The sequence below is a fragment of the Danio rerio genome, chromosome 19 (genome assembly GCF_052040795.2).
Source record: "Danio rerio strain M-AB ecotype USA chromosome 19, GRCz13ab, whole genome shotgun sequence".
NCBI lineage: Eukaryota > Metazoa > Chordata > Actinopteri > Cypriniformes > Danionidae > Danio > Danio rerio.
Genome location: NC_141039.2, coordinates 21,534,249 through 21,557,668, shown reverse-complemented (window position 1 = coordinate 21,557,668; position 23,420 = coordinate 21,534,249). Strand labels below are relative to the sequence as shown.

The window sequence follows — 23,420 nt, the reverse complement described above, 5'->3', positions numbered from 1 at the left end:
GTCTCAAATTGTCTCAAATTAGTGTTTAACATATATTTATAAAATTAGGCATAACATAACTGCGGTGAATATACAAATAGTGAGTGAGTTAAGGTATTGTACAGTATATTTTTTTCTGTTTGATAAGTCAATATAGTCTGGATACGCATTCATTTCCTTTTAGCGGACACTTTTGACCAGGAACACCACAGGTGTAACAAGGTTGACTAAAACACTTAATGAAAGAGGTGCTTATCACTTTAAATACAGAGTGTGGAAGATATCATAAGGCTCTTAGGCAATCAAATGTAAAACACAATATTTAAGAGTTGTATTTAAGAGATTTATGCTGTAAATTGGTCAGATTTGACCCGAACATGACAGGAAGGTTAAAGGGAAAGTTTCCGCCCAAAACTGAAAAAATCTGCATCATTTGATTACTCTTGAGTTGTTCCAAATCCGTTTGTGTTTCATTGTTCTGTTGAACACAAAAGTAGATATTTTTGAGAGTTGAATACCTTTTTATTTTACTAGTATGCAACTATGGAAGTCAGGGTTTTGCAACTTTTTTCAAAATATAGTTTTTTTGTGTGTTTTAAAAGGTCTAACTTGTTTAGAGCAAGTCAAGGATGAGTAAATGATGACACAATTTTAGGGTGTAGGGTTTGGGTGTCAGTTCAAAGAGCATTAATAACCTTAAGTCTGCACAATAGAATATACACACAAAACCACACACATACTACACGGCATATTTGCAATTACTTGCATTTTTTCTTTTCTTTTAAAAAATATATTGTATTTATATTTCTTGTATTAGTATATATTTTTTTGCTATACATTGCATTTACCTATATGTCCCATATATTATATGTATACATAAATTCATGATGTATGTGACATTTTGTACCTTAAAAATCTTCAAAGCTCTAGATCTGTATCTTTCACCTCATTGTCAATGGATGACCGTTATCTCAAATGTGTAAAATACACTTACACATACAATATTATGACAATTTGATCATGACCAGACTCTAAAATGTGTTATTTATTTATTTATTTATTTACAAAAGATCTTTTTTACAATGACTTTGAATTTGTCCGGTATGCCACAAACTTCCATGTAAGGTAGTGTGTTCACAAAGAGCAGGAGGAATGTCCCTTTGATCAGTCCATGACAGTGACCGTGCGCTGACCAGCACTTGTTAATCAACCGTTAAATCTCCCTGTTATAAATGTTCTCTGTCGTTGGTCTATGCAAATAACTGAGAATAAATGACCACATTTTATTCCATGGTACTTTTCAAAAAAACATCTCTCTTCTGTATATTTATAATTTTGTGTTTATGTGTTCGATCAATTCCCAAGGCAGTATTGATTGTAGCAAAGCAAAAACGGGATTCACCTCATGAAATCATAATGTAAAGCCTGCCAGATGTTGGTAAATGTAACCATCTGCCTCACACAAAACAGACCAAAGCAGTTGATGCCAGATGCTAAAAAGGTAAAAATGGTGAGGAAGACATGCCAGGTTAAACAATATGAATATTAAAGAGTCCATTTTTTTCTAATGGCAATTTTTTCATTAGTCCAATAGAGTATCACTTATTTGCAGTAAACCTTTGAGGATTTATATATAAATCCTAAAGTATTACAGAGAGAGATATGACCTGGTGACCCATACTTGCCAATGCGCAAACATTCGTTCACTTAAGAATATGTTAAAAGAGTCAAGACACCTTCATTTACAACACTGTAAAAAATTATAAGATCAGTCATGACAGCATAGGTTTTTAGTTCATTGTAACTTATTAAACTAAGTTAATCATGTTCTAACTTAATTTTATAAGGTTTGCAAGCTGTTTTAAGTCAGTTCAACATAATATTAGTTAAATGAATTCATAAGGTTAATTTGATTCAGCTTAAATATTAAAGGCAACCAGGGTTTTTACAGTGTACACTTTCAAAACAAATATTTGGGTTTAACAAAATAATGCAATAATAATGCAATAGCTCAATCAATCTATTTAAGGTATTAACATTTTTAATTATATCATCTTCAACCAACAATTTACATTGTAATTTAATGATTTCATAAACTTAAAAAAAAATGTTACAGTGAATTTAGAGCGACTCTTAATTTCCCAGTTGTATAAGTAAATAATGGTCTGCTGAAACCACGCAAACAGATGGGTCCACCTACAGTAAGGTCTACTCCAGTAAATTACACACATTAGTTGCACAGCCAGCAGCATGCACATGCAAACATAAGCAGCAGAGAAACTACCACTGCACAAAAGACTGCCGTTATTTTAGTTGCACTTTATTTTACAGAATGTGCACTTACCCAGTACTTACAGAAAGTACTGCTGGTTAATATAAGGTGACTGGTTAAGGTTTGAGGGTAGATTTATTGTTATTACCTAGTTATTACACAGTCATTGTAAATAAGTACATCATAAACTGTAAAAACTGATTTGTTGACTCAAATTGACTTAGTCAGGTCAACTTGTTGCATTGACTCAGTTAAGTTGTATTGACTAATTAAAATGTTGATTGGGAGAGGTAAATAGTTGACCCAACTACTTTCATTTATTCATTCATTTTCTTTCGGCGTTAGTCCCTTATTCATCAAAAACTGAATGAAAAGACAACTTAATCCGCATATGTTTTACGCATCCATACACTCTCACATTCACACACAAACACACACACACACACACACACACACACACACGCACACACACACACACACGCACACACACGCACACACACTCATACACTACAGCCATTTTAGTTAATCCAATAGGACATGCAAACTCCACACAGAAATGCAAGCTTATCCAGCCGGGACTCAAACAAGCGACCTTGCTGTGAGGTGACAGTGTAAACCACTGAGTCACCGTGCCACCTACATAACTACTTATTACAAGTAAACTGGACCTTTAAGGTGAACTTTCATTATCAAGTTAGCAGAACTTGCTAAGTTTAGCTGAACTACCTCTACTTTTCAAGTTCACTGCACTTAAACTAGCAGATTTTCTCAATATAAAACAGAACAGACAACAAAATACATTACACATTTATTAAAGGATTTTACTCTTTATTTAGCAATTACAAACAATTAACTTACATTTTATAATTGTATTTTACTAACACAGGCTCTTTGTGGGGGAAAATGACAGCAGAGCAATAGAAAATGATAAAATCCGATCTCAATATTTTTATTTTAATGTATTTTAAAGTGAGTGTACTTTGCACTTCAGAGATCTGCTCCAATGTCCATCAACATATGTTTCTGACTTCTTATGCCACCAAGTCCTTGCAGAACAACTGCTTCCTCAATTACAAGGGCTGCATCACTTGAGTCACATGAAAGTGGTATGTCACATCTTCCATCACTGTGATGATTGCAGGGGTCATCCCTCTGCTCAGCTCTTCTTTGAAATCTGTGTCCTGTATAAAAATGCCTAACATCAAAGTTGTTACATTTATTTATTTATATTACAACATCTAAAACACTGAAGCTGAAATACATAAACACAACATGGGTATACCAAATGTTATTTACCTACAAACCATTACTTGTGTGATGGTAGTGCTTCAGCTTTTAGTGTTCGCCGATTAGTTGTTGTGAAATGTAGTGAAACTTGTAGCTCCAACAGCAAATGCCCCGCACTGCTTGATGTGATTCTATGAAGAAAACAAAAATAAAGCCTTTGAAATATTAGCTTATCATTAAACTTTAAAATATGAATTTATTGAAATCTTTCAAGATTATCTGTCTGCTGTTGCTAAAATATTTGTTTACTGTATACATATGATGGGATATATTTGGTGAATCTCACCTGTTGTAAGTCAATCTTCCTCTAGGAATTTGCCGCAACCTTTAGTATGACAAAATTGCATTTAGGTGAATTATTGAAAAACCTATGATGAAAATTATATTTTGGAAGCTGTTTGGACAGAACTGTGTGTAGGTATAGTGTGTCTACAGTCTAATTGGGATGATATAAAGACAATAGGATCCAAATCCCTCCCGTTTTGAGGCCCACCGCAACTTGATGTAAGGGTGTGGTTTACTCACCCAATGAATTGATTGACAGCCACAACACAAGCACAAAGCAACTGGATTTTAAAAATCTGTTCAGCTCGCTGTGATGATCAATTATTATCAAATCTGATCAAGAATGAGTTTTACAAGTTTTAAACAGTTCATGTTTGTAATGTATTACACCAATTAACTTCAGCTGTACTTATCACCGCAGCCACGTATCAGTACAAAAATAACAAGATGTTTCAATCCTGGTTTGAGGACATTAAATCAGGTTTACTTTGTACATCAACATAACGGATATCCATACAGCAGTGGATATTAACCTGTATCCTGTCACATTTGCATGCAACAACAGTGCAAAATTAAATGCGAGCATTGTGTGTGTATCTGTCTGTCAACTTTGTAATGACGTTGTGTGTGTCTCATCATTCTCCTTAACTCATTAACTCCACAAAAAAATACATCAAATAATCACTGGGAAAGATTTTACTGTAGTTTTTCTCACAACTTGAGAACTTTACTAAGCTTTAAAAATGTGTCCAAATAAAAGGTTTAATCTGCCTGTCCAATTTATTATTTTAGTGAGTCGACTCATTGCACTGAGGTGCTCACGGTGACCCAAGTTCGTTTACCGGCTTGAGGTCCTATGCCGATCCTTCCCCTATCTCTCCTCTCCATACTTTCCTCTCTATAACTCTCCACTGTCCTATCAAAATAAAGATGAAAACCCCTAAAAACGATTATTAAAAAAACTGAATATGTATGCATTTACACACATTTACATAAGTAAATATATAGACTTAATGATAACAATTTATTTGAAAAGGTCTATGGATTTCTGTGTGTACAAATTCCATATTCTCATCCAAAAGAGAACAATGTCCTTGTGAAATCAGTCAAAATGCATTATGTTTTCAATCATTAATTTTGCTTCGGCTTAGTCCCTTTATTCAGCAGGGGTGGCCAAAGCAGAATGAATCGCCAACTTATCCAGCATATGTTTTACATAGCGGATGCCCTTCCAGCTGCTAGCCAGTTCTGGGAAACACCTGTACAGTTGCACATTTACACACATACACTACAGCCAATTTAGTTTTTTCAATTCACCTGTACTGCATGTCTTTGGACTGTGGGAGAAACTGGAGCGCCCGAAGGAAACCAACGCAACATGGGGAGAACATGCAAACTCCACACAGAAATGGCAACTGGCCCAGCTGGGGCATGAACCAGCTAACTTCTTGCTGTGAGGCGACAGTGCTAACCACTGCACCACCTTACATTTTGTTTAATTACTGTTATCTGTAACAAAATGCTTTAAGTTTCTCTTTTGTAAGTCACTTTGAATAAAACATGAATTTATAATTTTATAGATTATAATAGAATGGTGAAACAAAAGGTGAACCTGACAGTTCCTTTTTAAGTTGAATTATATCATTGGAGAAACATGGATGATGTCATGAGGCCTGTGGATGCATGCCCTCTGCTGCATTGTCTCTGTGTGTGAATGATTCATACTCAAAGATGTAGGAGTCAGCTAAGGCTGGGGCTTGATGTGACATCATTACCACTTCCTGTTTTGTGGTGTTGCTGGGGAAACAGCTACTAGCATTCTGAGTTAGAGCAGGCTAATGATTCACACTGTATTTTCCTCCCTCCCACTTGTGTGTTTTCTTGCACTCTTTCCCTTGCGATGACCACAAAAGGACCACGTTGTTCTGAAACATCAGACACACCCCTTAGTTTTAACACAATCTGAAAGTATCCACATTCTGTCATACATTTCAAATCATGACATCAGTGGTTTTACACGATGATTAAACAAAACATTCTTGAAACAAGTAACAAAGCATAAATATTTAGTCACTCCAAACAAAATGTATTCCATTTAGGTTTCTAAAAAGAGTCTAAAGTGTTTAAAGTACAGCGGTATAGTAGATGCATTTGATTAAAAGTTAATTATCAACACTTACCAACATTACCAAGTGTGTTTACAATATTAGGCCTCTGTAAATATTTAAAATATATAAGCTATTATTTAAAAAAATAAATATTAAAACTTAACTTACTCTCAAAAATTTTTTTAAATCATATTAAAAGTCCAAATCTTCAATAAAGTGGCAATAAAATCAATTGAAAGTGAAATAAAAAATAAATAAATAAATAAATAAATAAATATTATAAGTTTAGGCTACTTGAAGGTTGCAGTTTTCTTCTCATACTGAGTAACTGACCAGTTGTATCTTACTGTTTTCCACTGGTACTGTAACCACAAAAGGAAAGAAATACGTGTTTTATTTGGTTGGCCGTCGGAAAAAACAAACGTCTGGTAATCATTTGGATATACGGGTTAAGCCAGCAGTTAACGCGCTCATACATGCCCGCTCTCTTCTCTTTATCACACACACACACACACACACACACACACACACACACACACACACACACACACACACACACACACACACACACACACACACACACACACACACACACACACACACACACACACATACGTTAATCGGGACCGTCCCGCGCACAGCTCCAGACAGCTGTTGGCGCAGCACGCACGCAGTAAAGCGCCTCCCCTTCCTTTTTTCTCCCTCAACGCTCCAATGTCCGCATCGGACGCCCGCTACATCCTCCGGTGGGCGGGTGCGCGGAGTCTGAAAGCACCTCCTCTTTTTAAAAAGCGGACCGCAATGATTTAGAAGTTCAGGAATCCCACGTGACGTCACCACAAGGTGATGTAATGCTTCTGTAAATAGATCATATTGTAATCGCGTTTCACTTCAGCGTGCTTCGTCCCAGCGCGAGGAGCGTTGCTTGTCTCAGTCTGCGTGCGTTTAGGTAAGTTAGTGTTACTGTTTTACAGTCAGTCTTTTGAATATAATTAAACACCTGATTTACAGCGCAAACAGTTTACTTGTTTTGTACAGTGTTTTGTGGGTTTTTGATGCGGTTGTTGTTGTTTTACTGTCAAGTTATGTCAAAGTGCCGGTTTCCACTGAGATGGGCGCAAACTGTTAGAATGTTTGTTTGAGGGGGTGTGACACCGCCGAATAAACAGGCGATAACAATATTCATATAAAAAAGGTTCTGACTGAAAACTGTCGTCTTTGCAAATCTTTAGTAAAGAGTGTAAACAAACTTGTCAGCAACCGGAGCGAATGTTGGACAGTTAGCGGTTCGAAGCCTATTCGAATTTTACGTTAAATCGAACACGATTTAACGGTTATAATCAAACACATGTGCATGTTTAGAGGAAGAAAGTATTTGCATTCGCTTTGTGTTTAATCAAACCGTGGATGACACCTGCCGACAGATATACTTCAGGGTGAATCAGCCAACTTTACTGTGTTTTTTTCTGCTAAATTAACATATCTGCCGCTGGTGAGATGTCTGCTCTTGGTTGTTTGGGTTTGTAATATTCGTGACACCGCGTGAATCCTCTGGTTTCGCCATTACGTCATTCTGCAGGCCAGTTAGACGCTTGGCATTAGCACCGTAGACCCGTCTTGCCAATTCAAACTCTTGCCCGGCTCAACTAAACGATGATGTCATAACTAGAGGAATGATCACTTTATGAGTAACCGGGCTAGAAGCATGCGTTTTATAAGGTACTTATCATATACAGAGAGCACGCACTGTACACAGAAGACAATTCATTTATAGGGAAATGTGAACAAAATATGGAGAACTGAAAGCAATACAAATAGTTTCAGTAATTAGATTCTATCTATCTATCTATCTATCTATCTATCTATCTATCTATCTATCTATCTATCTATCTATCTATCTATCTATCTATCTATCTGTCTGTCTGTCTGTCTGTCAGTCTGGCATTAAAAAGGGTTCATAAAGTCTCTGTCTATTTATCTATTTAGACAGGCAGACAGACAGACAATATATGTAGGTGTCATTTATATCTGGCTGCTTGTCATGAGCACTTCATAATGTCATCTCCACTGCGCATGTGTTTGTATGTGTATTTTTATTAGGTCTTTTACATCTCAGATGATGAATGTTGATCAGGACAGGCCATTTGTGTGCATTGCTCCTGGATGCTCGCAGGTGAGTGACAGATGTCCTGTTTTGCTGCGGATTGTCATTTTTGCAAGCTATAATTGATTCATAGTTTAATACTTCTAAATAATTTTTTAACATTTATTTCTACATCAATTTTGTTTCTGATTCTTATAGAGCTTCCAAAGAGAAGACCACCTAATCATCCACAGACACAAACATGAGATGACGCTTAAATTCCCTTCTATTAAGTGTGACAGTATGCTTTCAGGTAAACACACACACACACACACACACACACACACACACACACACACACACACACACACACACACACACACACATAATTACACACTGAAATGGTATTTTATAATCAATGTTATATTAGGATTGTCAGAATCAGACAGTGTCAATCTAAATTCTGTGGGTCAGAAATATAAGAGCCTGGGAAAAGAGAATATGTGTTTGAGTGTCATGATAGGTCATGTTCTCCATCTCCTTTAATTTAGGATTTAGACAATGTCTGTTACCCTGGAAACTCAATGTCTGACATATAAACATCAGCCTGACCCTTAACCTTTGGGGTCTGTGAGCCATCACTGGAGCGGCAGAAACATTTACATAAAAAACAAAAGAAGGGCTTTACCTTCTGACCTCTTTCATGGTAGTCTAGAAAAAAGCGTTTGGTTTAGACTACCTCTAAATTACCAAAACAGCGAGAGCAAAATCAGGCTCATGTTTATGACATAGGGTTAATTTTTACCATTTTTTCAGCATGTCACGAGAGTACTTCTGACATGTTTCGCTTATGACATTGAGAAGAAGGCTAGCTTTTCTACATTTGTTTAGAAGGCCTGGAAGTTACTTGATATTGATCTACTTTATTTTGTTCTATGACCCTATGACATGCCTCCTATGTTTACATGTAGTGTATGACATATTTAAATATTCAATATATATTATAAACACCATACCACCTCAAAATAATTCTAGAGATACATAGATAACCCTGTTATAAAAATGCATTATTTATAATATTGTATGTAGCATACACCTATCTATAAAACAATATAATAATACAATATTTATTCATGTATACTGTGTATGAGATGGTATAATCAGATTTATGCATTCTTTGTTTCTTATTTGTGAATATATTGAAAAAAATTATTGCCTGAAAATATAGATATTTTTCTATATATTTTTTTAATTTATTATTATTTTTTTTCTGATATAAATGTACTTTATAAATGAACTCACCTTGTTCTAATTAATAAAAATCCCTATCGTATTGACTTCCTTTATTTATTGCCAGTGACATTTTTATGTGTGGCATTCTCTTTGCATTTGTGATTTGACATATATGTACTCTTTGTTCATCTATAGATCAGACTCCAACACCAACTCGTTTCTTACGGGACTGTGAGGAAGTGGGCCTCTTTACTGACCTGGAGCTTAACCAGTCTCAGACGGAAGAGCAGACCAAACCGGTGAGAGGAAGTTCATGTTTCAAATCTCACACACATGTTCAAATGAATAATATATTAATTTGCTTAACAGTCTTTACCACAAATAGAAGTCTTTAAGCTAGTTAAGTTTTACATTTAATTCCATATTTGCATATGTGTGTATGTCCATAATATGTGGAATGTACTAAGAATTAAAGGTATTAAAACAGTTCTCATATACAGATCTCTATAGAAGGGCAGAGTGGCAAAAAAAGTTGAAACTGCTCCTTTAACAGACATTTAACTGACTATAAGTTTAACTTGATCATTGAACTGACTTACACTAACCCTAACCTCAACCTAACTTATTATCTGATGAGAACTAGTTGGCATGTAGATGCAATGTAACTTAAATTCAACAAACAGACCTTAAAAATTAAGTGTGCTCTTTTCCTCTTTTTAGAACTTTTCTGCACAGACGTCAGCTCAGAGGCAGCCTCACACCGAAACACAACCTGAGCAAGGTCAACATCAGCAGTTTCAGCCTCAGCAACAGCAGTCGTGTGCACTGGCCCATCTGAACCAGAACCAGCTCCAGACGCACAGCTCACAGTGTCAGTCTCAATGCACTGCCACATACTCCAGTTCAAATAAGCAGTGAGTGTCACCAAAATATACTGTACCAGGAATATTATTATATCAGTGGTTCTCAAAAAGGGGGCCCAGATAACTTAAACTAATATCAAACAAGCAAATGTAAAAAAATATATATTTCTTACTTTCACTTTCTCAATAATATATTTCCTTTGAGAGACCTCAATATATGGGGTAGCTTAATTTCAAAAACGTGATTATAAATTAATAGTCTTAAATTCCAGGGAACCACCAGTAAGAATCTTAAATAATTTATCAAAAATTTAACTGAAAATTTTATTTACCTTTGAATATATTTTTGTGTGAATTTTATTTTATTTATATTTTATATATTTATAACTTTTTATTGTTATACGTATTTGTTTTTATCATGCAATATGTTTATGTATATCCATTTTGCCATGAAATAGTTATGTTACTGTTGTGGCAATGAATAAATAATAAATAAATTAAGAAAATTCCAGGGATTTTAATATATGGACCCTCACAGAAAGTGGTTCTTAAGTTATAGAATACTGCTTTCAGGTCCTAGAACATCTGAGATTAGGCGTTTGGACCTGAAAATATAATATCAGGCTTAACAAGCAGATTGGTTGATCTCATGTGAGTGATAAGTTGTTCTGTCCTCACACCTAAAAACATGTCAAGAAAAGGATGTTAAAGCAGTATTGCTTATTTTAAAAAAAATTGCCAGCTTAACATCTCGGTGTAAAAATGTTTATAAAATGCAAATTAATGTTTCCCCTTAAAATATTTTACACTATTTTGCCCTTTACTATTAAATTCAATAATTTGTAAGTCTCTGACATTCTAAACTTCTTTCCAGTAAGTAAATAAATTATTTGTTTTTTTAGATTCATTTTAAGATTTTGCTAACTACTCATCTAGGCCCTTTTGGCTCATTACAGATCTGCACCCAGTTGTCTACACAGCAGACAGACAAACACTGTCAAATCAAACATGAATGTAAGTATAAAGTGAAGACTAATAATTATTGAAATTATACATCTGTTCCTTATTATGCATCACAATAACTGAAAATATAATTTAAACGACAGATGGAGTCACAGATGTCAATGAACTCCAGTATTATTGGCATACCAGGACCCGCCCACTCTGGCTCATGCTCCTCCGTTCAGGTACAGTCCCATCTAATGATGTGACTCCATAGTTACAGGATTATGATGTCTCTATAGAAACAGAACAAGCCAGACATGGGTTATAATGACACAGTACTTGGTAACTAATGTAGACTTCTTGACTGAGTTATCTAATTCAAACACATGCAATGTTTTAGTCCTGCTTGTTAAAAAAAAAGCTTCATTCAAACACACACTTTTGTTGGTATTGGTGGTTTATGAGGACTCTCTACAGGCTTAATGTATTTTATAGAATAAAAATTTACCTCTAGAGATAAACATAGCCCTCACAGGAAACCTTAGGCAAAATTTGAATGTCAAAAGACTTAAATATCATTTATAAGCATTTAGAATTACAAGGACACAAGGCATGTCCTCATAAACCACCATAATATAGTACAGCTAGGTCATACTCATGTCAATAAACAAAAAACTATCCTTGTAAACTACCAAAACGAGTACACACACACACACACACACACACACACACACACATATATATTCATGCGCTGACTCTCTTCAGAAAGTGGAGAAGATTGAATTTCAAAGGGTTCGGCTTGACCTGGTTATCATCTGACTTTTCAAAGGCGTCTTTGTAGATTCTGTGTTTTGAAATACTTAGTGCCAAGTAATCTTACCATTGCAAACAATCACCACACACAAGAATCCTGTGAAATTAAAAACACATGCTTGCCTGCAATAGCTGGTAAAACAAATCTTGCTGGAGGAATTGTCCTATTAAATAGCATGCATAATCCATGCAGTGTTGCATGTCAGTGATGTTAACAGTAACCTCAGGAGCCATTCTGACCCATTTCTCCCCATCTCTTCAGCGGTCAAAGGTCATACCAGCCCACAGCCAACCTGCAGTTTCCAACGGCAGTCAGAATCCTCTTTGCCACATGATGGAGATGATGCCATCACAACCTCACCCATTGTCGCATTTACAATCTGCATCTCATCATCACGCATCATACCAGCAGCACTGCCACAGCCAATCACCACAAAGGCTCGCACATCAGCATCAAAGCCAAGACCAATCACATCACAGCCACGCCCACCACTCCACACCCTCGCACTTGCCTCTTGGCCCCTCCCATCAGAACGCCCCTCCCCTTTCACATCAGCCAATACCTATACAGGTTGAGATTTTTGCGGCAAATCTCACTTTTAGAGTTTGTGTTGATCTGTTGTAATATTTAATATAACATTTGTGTATCATAGATGTCTTCCACACCAAAACAGAGCCATTGCCCACAGTCTCCTCCACAGCCGGCCACAGGCAGACGCCGACGGACAGCAGAAGACGACCCGGATGAACGCAGGAGGAAGTTTCTGGAGAGAAACAGAGCTGCTGCTACACGGTGCAGACAGAAAAGAAAAGTCTGGGTGTCGTCGTTGGAGAGGAAGGCTGAGGAACTTACACACACAAACTTGCAGCTACAGGTAGATGGGATAATAAGCCAGAAATATTTAACTTTGCATTGTTGAACTTCATTCTGAAATAATACTTATGCTAATGTGAATGTTTAGAAGTATTTTAGTTGCTATTTAATATACAGCTGTGGAATAAATCTACAAAAAACTTTAGTGCTTATACTAGCACTTTATGTTACTGTCCTATCTTACATTTACACACTATGCTCCTACCCTAGTCATAATCACAACCTAACATTAACCTGTAAAATTACCTTATATAACAGTACTTTATTTGGTAAGTACATTATAAGTATGCATTAAGTACACATACTGTAAGACAAAATCAGCCATTTTTATTTTTTAAAAATTAGTGCTTAGTTAATTATTAGCTAACTAATTATTAATTAGTTGATTTACATTTGTACAGTAAAGAAAAAATGCGTAAAATGTGATGCCTCTTAAAATGCAGCACATTAAACAGTCTTGAGTTTCATTTGTTTGCTGCTCTGTTCTTCTCTTAGAATGAGGTGACATCGCTCAGAACAGAAGTCACTCAACTGAAGCAAATTCTTCTTACACATAAAGACTGTCCTGTATCTGTGAGACAGAGAGAGACGCAAAGTGAGTATGAATCACTTTATTTTCACATAATTTTGTATATGGGCAAATCACATTAAAACCTGTGAAGAACTTGCACATCATATTACAGCCCAAAAGTCACATTACACCCCAAAAATAATGATAATTAAACTATTACTGCTCAAAAATGAAGCATACTTAAGGCATATTTATTTAACACTGTAAATGATATATAGCATGGTATAGTATAATATACAATCACCAGCCACTTTAGATACACCTTACTAGTACCGGGTTGGACACCCTTTTGCCTTCAGAACTGCCTTAATCCATTTAGGCATAGATTCAACAAGGGAGTGTAAATATTCTTCTGACATTTTGGTCCATATTGACATGATAGCACCACACAGTTGCTGGAGATTTGTCGGCTGCATATCCATGATGCAAATCTGTTCCACCACATCCTAAAGGTGCTCTATTGGATTGAGATCTGGTGATTATGGAGGCCATTTAAGTAAAGCGAACTCATTGTCATGTTCAAGAAACCAGTCTGAGATGATTCAGTTTCCTTTTTCCTCAATTTCTAGTTTATAGCTGACAGGAATGGCACCTGGTGTGGTCTTCTACTGCTGTAGCCCATCCGCCTCAAAGTTCGATCGTCCGGGTACTTCTCGCATACTGATTTTTTAATTCTATGAATTCAGACTACTTGGCTTGCATGCTGATTTTACCGTACTATATAGTATGGAAGTATGCGGTTTCGAATGCAGCCCATGTCTACATGCCTAAATACATTGAGTTGCTGCCACGTGATTGGGTGATTAGAAATTTACATTAATGAGTAGTTGAACAGTATAGTTATACATAGTGATAGTATAATTTAAAAATGTTGTTGAATTATATTTAAACAAAAATATTAATCAAAACCATGAAACAATGTTTGAGGAATGTTTATAAGCAATATTATAATAATAAATAAAATAAAAAAAGTCATTAAAGAAAAAATGTCTGGATAAAATATAGTAATGTCCAATTACATTTGACATTTTCATTTTTTTTCAATTAATAAACATTTTTATGCATTAAAATAAGAATTCATTAATTTGACTAAAAGCGACAGTAAATATTTTTTCTTTTTTATTAAATAAATATTAATCATTGATAATAATAATAGTTTTAAAAATAACTCAATTTTAATATGATCAATTACTACTACTACTACTACTACTACTACTAATAATAATAATAATAATAATTCCTTACATTTATGTAGAAAATAAATAAAATATATTGCATTTATATAAATTTGGGAAATAGTTATTTTATGTTTTGTACAGGTCAGCACAAGTGATTTGGCTTTTAACACTTTGATGGTGATGTTTATTTATTAATATTGTTTGTTTTATTACATATAATGCATATTATATTTGTTTTGAAAAAAATATGTTTTAATCATTTGTCTTTGTATTGGATTTTTTAGGTGGTATAGGCAGCCCAACAGGTAGTCCTGTCCATTCACATGCTATCCAACACAACAGCATCTCAACAAGTTCAACTTTACCCCGTGGCCACCTCACCACACACTCACACTCAACTAGCAACACACAGCTATAACATGATTCTCCATAGTCAGACAACACAATCTGTCTTCAGAGCCATTTGCTCAGGGCCCATAGAGCCATACAGATACTCATCAGTGCAGAAGCAAAAATGAACAGCAATATGTTTGATCCAGTCTTTCAAACTTGAGTTTATAACTAAAATGGAATGTATGCAACACATACAGTTTTAGGCAAAATTATTAGTGTGAAATTTTAATTCTTTTTCAGATATTTTCCAAGGTCTCTTCTATAGAGGGACGTTATTTATAAGTTTTAATAATTTATTTATAATAACAAATTATTTGATCTTTGCCATGGTAACAGAACATAATATTTTTCTAATACTTTTTCAAGATATTAGTATTCAGATTAAAGTAATATTAAAGGGGCTTAATAGGTTTAACTAGGCAAGTTAAGCTAATTAGGCAAGTCATTGGAAAAACAGTGGTTTGCTCTGTAGGCAATTAAAGAGGTCATCTCTTAAGGGGCTATTATATATATATATATATATATATATATATATATATATATATATATATATATATATATATATATATATATATATATATAAGATATTTTCTTATTATATATATATATAATAAGATATTTTCTGTTAAACATCACTTTGTAAATATTTGAAAAAGAATAAACATTTCACTGGAGGGCTGATCATTTTGCCTTCAGCTGTGTATTTCTGAAAGGCTGAGTTAAGGCCTGTTCACATGAAGGATTATAATAATATGATGACTATTAGAGTCCACATCATATCTATAAGAATAAAACACACATTAACAATTTTACTGGAATCACAATAACTTTTTTACCAGCTGAGTAGGGATAAAATCATAGGCAGCAAGCAAAACCTATTCTGCCTTTAAGAAATCAAGCAGGTTGAAGGGGCAGACAACACAACTACTGCCCACATTCTTAAATAAAAAATGTTATTGTCTATTAGTGTTTACAACATATACTTGAAGTTACATATATTTTTACAGCTATCATTATTTATGTGAACAGGCCTTTAAGGTCAAGAAAATAATAGTTTGTTTATATATCTGGCCCTTGACGTCTCAGGAAATCAGTCAAGGGTCAGGTGGATGTCCCCAGTGGTCGTATCTTGCTGCACTGTGAGTTATTACAGCGCTATAAAACAAAAAGTTCTTTTAGATTCAACTAAATTTAGTTGTCTTATTTTCAAACCCGTCTCTCACTCTCTTCGTACCCTTTTTTTCTGTCTTCTTACACTCTTCTTGTTACTTTTTTAAATAGCTTACCTTTCTCAGGGACACTCATCTTGTTTTACTCTTAGAGTATGTGTGCACGTATTCCTTTTGTTTTGGTTTGTTGGCCACTTTCAGCATAAATGGTCCGATAGCTTCATTTAGAGCTGTGTGTGCTAAAACCGGGAATGAATGGCAAGGTGTGTGAAATGCTTTGAATCAGGGCAGATGTAAATTTGTAATTGTAAATAGGAATCTCTAGTTTTATAAATTTATGATGCAGCTAAAGCTGTTGTTACATGTTTGTCTTCACTGTAAATATTGTCAGAGGCCCTTGGTAAATCATCAGGTGTCACATTACCTATGAAAGTACTAATAGTATCACATGTGAATGTTAAACTGAGATAACAACATGCAACTCTTTTTATATAAGCAGAGCTAAATCTTGTTTTACTAAACACACTCATGGCACTAGGAATGTCTTCTGGTATACTGAATACAGTAGGAAATATCATTTCACACTAACTGGCTCAGTGACAATCAAAATGACATGCAAGCATGTGTATTATCTCTTGTTAAAGGTTTAGTGTGGCTACATTCTGTGGAATATGGAATTATCAATCTGGATATTATGACGAAAAAAAGTCAACTCGACAGGTTTAATCTGTTTTATGCATGTACAGGTTTTTCCAAAATATTTATCTATTTTTGTACACAATGTGGCCATTTTTGATTAAAAGCACTTAATATCTCTTTTAGTTTGCTCTGATCTCTTTTTCAGTTTCAGGTTGCTTTGATTCAACTGCTGCCGTTAGTGTATTAGTATGGCTATTTTTTTTTTTTTTTGATTTATGATTATTTTTTAACATTCAATGCAGCCAAAACTTTCAATGACCTGGATTATCATCAAGGCTTTACTACTATGGCAAGCCGTTTTGACATTTAATCAATAGCCTGTACGATCTATTTTCATGTTACTAGTACCTACTTTTAAGATACTTGTATATTTTCTATTTAGTACTAGTACTTATTAATTAGATACTAGTGCTAATTAGTGCCTATTCTTTAGATACTAGTGCTTTTTGAAAATATACTAGTGCTTACTAATTAGACACTAGTTCTTTTTATTAGATACTAGTACTCATTCATTAGATACCAGTTCCTATTAAAAATATACTAGAATGTATTAGATACTAGTACTAATTCATTAGATACTAGTATCTATTCATTAGGTACTAGTACTTATTCATTGGGTACTAGTACTTCTTTTAATAGTGATTAGTACCTATTCTGTTGTTACTAGTAACAAATGTAATAAATCCCATAGAAATCAACAGAACAATAATAAGAATGTAATAAGTCATTGACTAGTATTGACTAGTATGCAGGGGTGTAGCAACGGTCCCTTTTAAAGACAGACCATTTAGAAACTGGTGATTAAGACAGTAAACTTTTGGGTTTCATACAGCTGCCCGCACCCCCCACATTAAACATTTTACTTGTAAAATAAAGATTTTTACTAGTAACATTTTAAACAAGTACTAGTATTTAATAAATGTGTACTAGTATCTTTTCCTTAAGTACTAGTATTTATTTAATAAGGTTGCTGGTTTGAGCCTCGGCTGGGTCAGTTGGGGTTTCTGTATGGAGTTTGCATGTTCTCCCTGCATTCGCATAAGTTTCCACCGGGTGCTCTGGTTTCCCCCGCAGTCCAAAGACATGAGTTACAGGTGAATTGGGTAGGCTAAAATTGCCCCTATTGTATGTGTGTATGTTTCCCAGAGATGGGTTGCAGCTGGAAGGGCATCCACTGGGTAAAACATATGCTGGATAAGTTGGTGGTTCATTCCGCTGTGGCAACCCTAGTACCAACCCTGGCAACCCTGAATAAGTACTAGTACCTATTAAATTGATAGAATTTAATGATTAAGTACTAGTATCTAATACTTAAGTACTAGAATCTTTTATTTAGGAACTAGTATCTTATTAATAAGTACTAGTATCTAATGATTAACTACTAAAACATAAAAATATGTACTAGTCCCAGGTGAAATACATTCTAATCAAAACTGAATAGTTTATATCTCAATGATAGATCCAACAGAAATCAAAGGAGAAATTTTAAATTTACTAGTAACAACAGAATAGTTACTAGTCACTATTAACATAAGTACTAGTGACTAAAGATAAGCAGTAGTAACATGTAAATATATACTACTATCATGGGTTATGGATTCAATGTCAAAATGGCTTGCCATATGTGCTAGTAGTTAATTATTAGGTACTAGTGTCTAATAATTAAATTTCTAATTTTTACTAACAAAAGTATCTAAAAAACAAGCACTAGTAACATGAAAATAGATACTAGAACGGGTTATAGATTAAATGTCAAACGACTTGCCATATTACTAAGGGTTTGAAGTCTAATCTAGTGAAAAATTGGTTTATTGCGCCATCACATGGTGACATTCATGTATCGTTTTTGACATTTTCCAGAAAGGATGGCCAAAACAAATTTGGCTTTCTAAAAAAGTATATGGTTAGATCAGAGGTGAAACAAATACATATAATAAAATAATAAAAAAATGACAGATACGAACAATCGTTAACATTTACAAAGAAAAGCGTGAAAAAAGCAACAATTAAAAATGTAAAGTCCTTAAAATGTAACCGTTTTTGATTCAGTAACTCATTTGATTTATGTCTGACTTCAAATTATTGCAGTATCTGTACAGGAAAGTAGTAACATATAATAAACTTTAACAGAATACAAAACCAAGCAATTCTGCCAACCAGCAGCTGAGGCTTAAAAAAAGAAGGTAAAAAATATTTAGAAATCTGTGTTTTAAACTTTCTGTCCATAACTGACAAAAAAATATTTTTTTCTCACACACGTCACCCTTCAGTCTGAATATCTAATCATCATGCCATCATCATCTCTTCGTGTGGGGTTGTTGTCAAAGAAACGGTCGCCGGGGAACTGGATGAGGTCACCTTCTTCAGCCAGCTGTCTGCCGGTCTGATAACCGCTGAATTCAGAAGAGACGCATGTAGTGGCCACTGTTGAGCGGAATGGATGCCTGGTTGAGTACATGTGACGTACATGTGCATGAGCGGACGACTTCCTGCTTCTGATCCGTCTCTTTAACACACGGCCCAGCCAGACTCCACCAACCAGCAGGAGGAGCAGTGCGTTTGCCGCCAGGGCTGCTACTGTGATGAGCTGTAGGTTGACCTCTGTGGTCACAGAGGGCAAAAGTGTGACAAAACCAGTGCAATGATCTCTGGGGGCGACCTTGCACAAAGTCCCATCAACTACACTCTCCACACAGGTGATGTATGTGGACTCTGGGCGGAGCTCTTGGAGGGTCACTGCCCGGTCAGATCCATCTGTGTAAACATAGCGTGGGAAGCGGAAAGCATGGCCGAAACGGTCAAATAAAACCCTGAAGTGAAGTTCTTTCCCATGAGCTAGTCCAGTGTCAGGAGTTGTACTCCAGCGGACTGTGGCTGTAATTGAAGTGATGTCTTCAACGCTTACGTTTAAGATGGAGAGACGGTTGAATTGACAAGCATCAGCGATCCCTGCCGTTTTTGAGTCTTCATACTTGGATTGGTCTTGTAAGGGCAGGTTGAACTGCTCCTGTGGGGTCAAAGCAAAGGTGCTGTAATTGTGGCCTTCCAAAAACATGGCCATTGTAGTAAACAGATCAGACAAGGAGCCATTCCCTGTCTTCCTAGCTGTGGGTTTTGGTCTTGAGCTGGCAAGTTTTCTCTTTTTTTTTCTCTTTAGTGTTGTGCCAGGTCCTTGCACCCCTTGATCCCCTTGGACCCCTACTTCATCGTGCTTTTCTCGCTTTTCTCTTTCCTCCTTGAAAACTGGTGTTTCAACTACAGCCCCACGGCTTTCCATTGGCTGAGACAGAGGTTCTGACTCACAAAAGCCACTCATGTTTTTTAGCTGCAAGTTGCTGACATAATCCAAGTATTTTCCCGCCAGCACTGGGGGGTGCAGGCAGCGAACAAACACGGTCAAGAGCTTTCCCTGAGAATGCGCATGTGTCATCCAACTTTTAAGTTTCTCCATCCGGCAGTCACAAGTCCAGTTATTCCCATTCAGTTCTACATGGAACAAACCGCCGTTTGATGCGAAAATACTGCCGGAGAGATTCATCAGACGGTTGTTTTTCAGTTTTAAGATTTTAAGGTGTGATAGATGTCCAAAAGCACCTTGATCCACGAGAGATATGTGATTGTCACTGAAGTCGAGGTGTTCGATGCGCTCGAGCGGGTCCAGCAGACCAGCAGGAATCTCTGTCAGCTCGTTCCTGTCAATCATAAACTCCCTCACGCGTCCGAGCCCCTTAAACGCTTCGTTGCCTAGCTTTGATATCTTGTTATGGCTCAGTGAAAGTTTTGATAGTTTTTTTAAGCTCTGGAAAACGTGGTTTCCAACGTGTCTTATTTGGTTGCCCGCAATTAGAAGAGTTTTGAGTGACTTAAGGTCAGAAAACATAAAAACATCTTGCAGCTCTGTTTGTTTATTGTCCGACAGGTTTAAAAACTGCAGTTTGCTGAGCCGCAAGAATGCATTCTGGTCGATACGCCGAAGGTGGTTCGATTCTAAGTGGAGAAACATTAAGTTTGGCAAACCTTCGAAGACGGACTCCTTTAACACTTCGATCGAATTTCCATCAAGTCGTAGTTTCACTAAACTGTTTAAATGGGTAAATGATTTAGGGATGCACTCGTTGATTTCGTTGTTATTGCTATATAATATTGTGAGTTTTTTCAGCGATTGTAGAGTCCCAGGTTGTATCGTCGATATTAGGTTGTTTCCTAGAAATAGTTCCTCTAGTTTGGATAGTTTCTTGAATGATTCAGGATGTATACTCCTTATTTGATTAAACTGGAGATTAAGTCTCATTAGGTCGCCATAGCGCATGAAGTCAAAAGCACTGATGTTGTGAATGAAGTTTCCCGCGAGACTGAGAACCCGCACATCCTCTGCGTGCTCCACCTGCGGCGCTTTGGGCACCGCGCGGAGACCGCGGTTTGCGCACAGGATATGCTGCGCGTGCTGGCAATCACATCGCTCCGGACAAATGGCGCAAACAGGGGCGAAGAATAAAAGCAATCCACTGCCGAACAAAAATAAGTTTGAGAGCAAATATGCCATTCCAGTGATGCAAATACAAGGCGCTTAACGCATTCCTTTGTTCGCCAAATCTTGTTGATTCACCAAATTCTTCCTCGCCAGGAATCGAAGATTCATTAATGCATTGTCGACTGAATGCAGACATTTAGATTATGTCTAACTGATCACGATTGCACAGCGACTGTATTTAGGTATCCATGCACAACCGTTGCGAGCTGATGTGGCTTCAGCCGAGGAAACATTAGCCTCCGTCAGACCCTCTCATCCCCCAAGAACTCATCTGTTGCAGATTACACACACACACACACACACACACACACACACACACACACACACACACACACACACACACACACACACACACACACACACACACACTGTAGTGATCTCCGAGTTCAGGCACGGAACAGCCCTCCCCACTCCCATCCAGATGTGAACACTGTCTCCAAACGAGCATCAGATCTAGCTTTATTTTAGATTCAATTCCTCAATGAGTTAATTTACTTCCAAAACGATTCTTTTAGCTAAAACGAAGTGAATTTGTACTTACCACCTTGTAGTATAGTCTATTGTAACTAATTATTACAGCACATTAATAATAATGAATCATGATATGTTCATTCATTAATTTTCCTTTGCAATTCCTTTATTTATCAGTGGTCAACAAAGCGGAATGAACTGCCAACTTATCCAGCATATGTTTTACACAGCGGATGCCCTTCCAGCTGCAACCAGTACTCGGAAACATCCATACACTCTTACATGCACACATACACTGTGGCCAATTTAGTTTATTCAATCACCTATAACCAGGGATGAATTTAGTGATTTTGGGGCCCTAATTAATTTCAGCCACAGGGCCCCAAAGTTCCAAAATGCACCTTTTGTCCTTAATTTTTTTATTTTTGCTGTTTTCTTTCTTATTTCATTCAATCTCCCTTGTTACTTTTTTCTAAATGGAAAATAATAACATATAAAGCATCTTGTAAAACTTTCAAAATGATTTTTTTTCTTAAGATGAATTCACAGCTAAACATAATAAATGAACTATTTAGTTTTTAAAACGAAATCTTTACTGATTTGACTGCTGGACTGATCCATGATTGAAGGTGGGGGGCACATTTGCACAGATGTAATAAATACATTCCAGTTAAAATTTGTAGACCCTCACCTTACAAAATATTATAGAAAACAATGTTATATATAATTTATAGGTATCATTTATACTTGTAGGTATTTATTTAGCGGCCCTCAGATTTCCTTGGGCCCTAAGTGGCCAGTTACCTTGCTTATTGGTTGAATCCATCCCTGCCTAAAGCGCATGTCTTTGGACTGTGGGGAAAACCAGGGCACCCAGAGGAAGCCCCCACAAACATGGGGAGAACATGCAAACTCCACAAAGAAATGGTAACTGGCCCAGCCAGGACTCGAACCAGCAACCTTCTTACTGGCGAGGTGACAGTGCTAACCATTGAGCCACCATGTCACCCAAATCATGAAATAATTATTTCATTACTTTGTTTACAGCGGCTTTTGCATGACTTACATCTAACTTTGAAAGGGCACCTATAGTGAAAAATCTACTTTTCAATCTGTTTGGACAGACATATGTGTAGATGTAGTATATAGACCGTCATATTGGAGTGATATGAACACACCCAGTCCTTTTTTTCAATTTAACAACATAAAAACTGTGGTTCAATTGGAGCAGTATTCAGATCGACCGCAACTTGACGTAGAAGTGCGGTCCCCCCGCCCACCGAATTGATTGACAGCTGCGTATTAACATGTCCCGGTAGTCATGTGTATAATCATATCAATAAGACAGGACTTGTGCAAAGCAACCGGGAATAAAAGGTCTGTTCAGTTTGCTAGGATCATCAATCATCATCAATCAGCTTTACTTCATTAGCACAGCCGCGTGTGAAAACAATTATAAAAGTTGACGCTTTAATCCTGGTTTGTGGACGTTAAATCAGGTTTATTTTGTACATTGACATAACAGATATTCATACAGCAGTGGAGAGTAACCTGTATTTTGTCACATTTGCATGCTAAAAGAGTGCAAAGCTAAATGCACACACTGTCTGTCTGTGTGTGTCTGCAGCTGTGTATGCGTATCTGTGTGTGTGCGCGTGAACTTTGT

General features: G+C 36.2%; 2 protein-coding genes across 3 annotated transcripts; one reads left to right on the top strand and one right to left on the bottom strand.

The window, feature by feature from the left end:
* The first annotated feature begins 6,819 nt into the window (after positions 1-6,819).
* Positions 6,820-15,357, top strand: creb5a (cAMP responsive element binding protein 5a). 2 transcript variants are annotated; one of them, XM_087295621.2, is made up of 11 exons: positions 6,820-6,880; positions 8,032-8,104; positions 8,234-8,327; positions 9,443-9,546; positions 9,968-10,161; positions 11,067-11,124; positions 11,217-11,297; positions 12,131-12,439; positions 12,522-12,743; positions 13,238-13,337; positions 14,776-15,357. In XM_087295621.2, exons 2-11 carry the CDS (start codon positions 8,048-8,050, stop codon positions 14,907-14,909), a joined length of 1,353 nt encoding a protein of 450 aa, XP_087151747.1. In that variant the 5' UTR covers positions 6,820-6,880; positions 8,032-8,047; the 3' UTR covers positions 14,910-15,357. The 2 variants fall into 2 exon arrangements, with proteins under 2 accessions (XP_087151747.1, XP_087151748.1); XM_087295622.2 differs by lacking the exon at positions 12,131-12,439.
* A 3,188-nt stretch (positions 15,358-18,545) lies between these two features.
* Positions 18,546-21,552, bottom strand: tril (TLR4 interactor with leucine-rich repeats). Its single transcript, XM_087295601.2, has one exon. It carries the CDS (start codon positions 21,293-21,295, stop codon positions 19,019-19,021), a length of 2,277 nt encoding a protein of 758 aa, XP_087151727.2. The 5' UTR covers positions 21,296-21,552; the 3' UTR covers positions 18,546-19,018.
* Between the last annotated feature and the right edge of the window lie 1,868 nt (positions 21,553-23,420).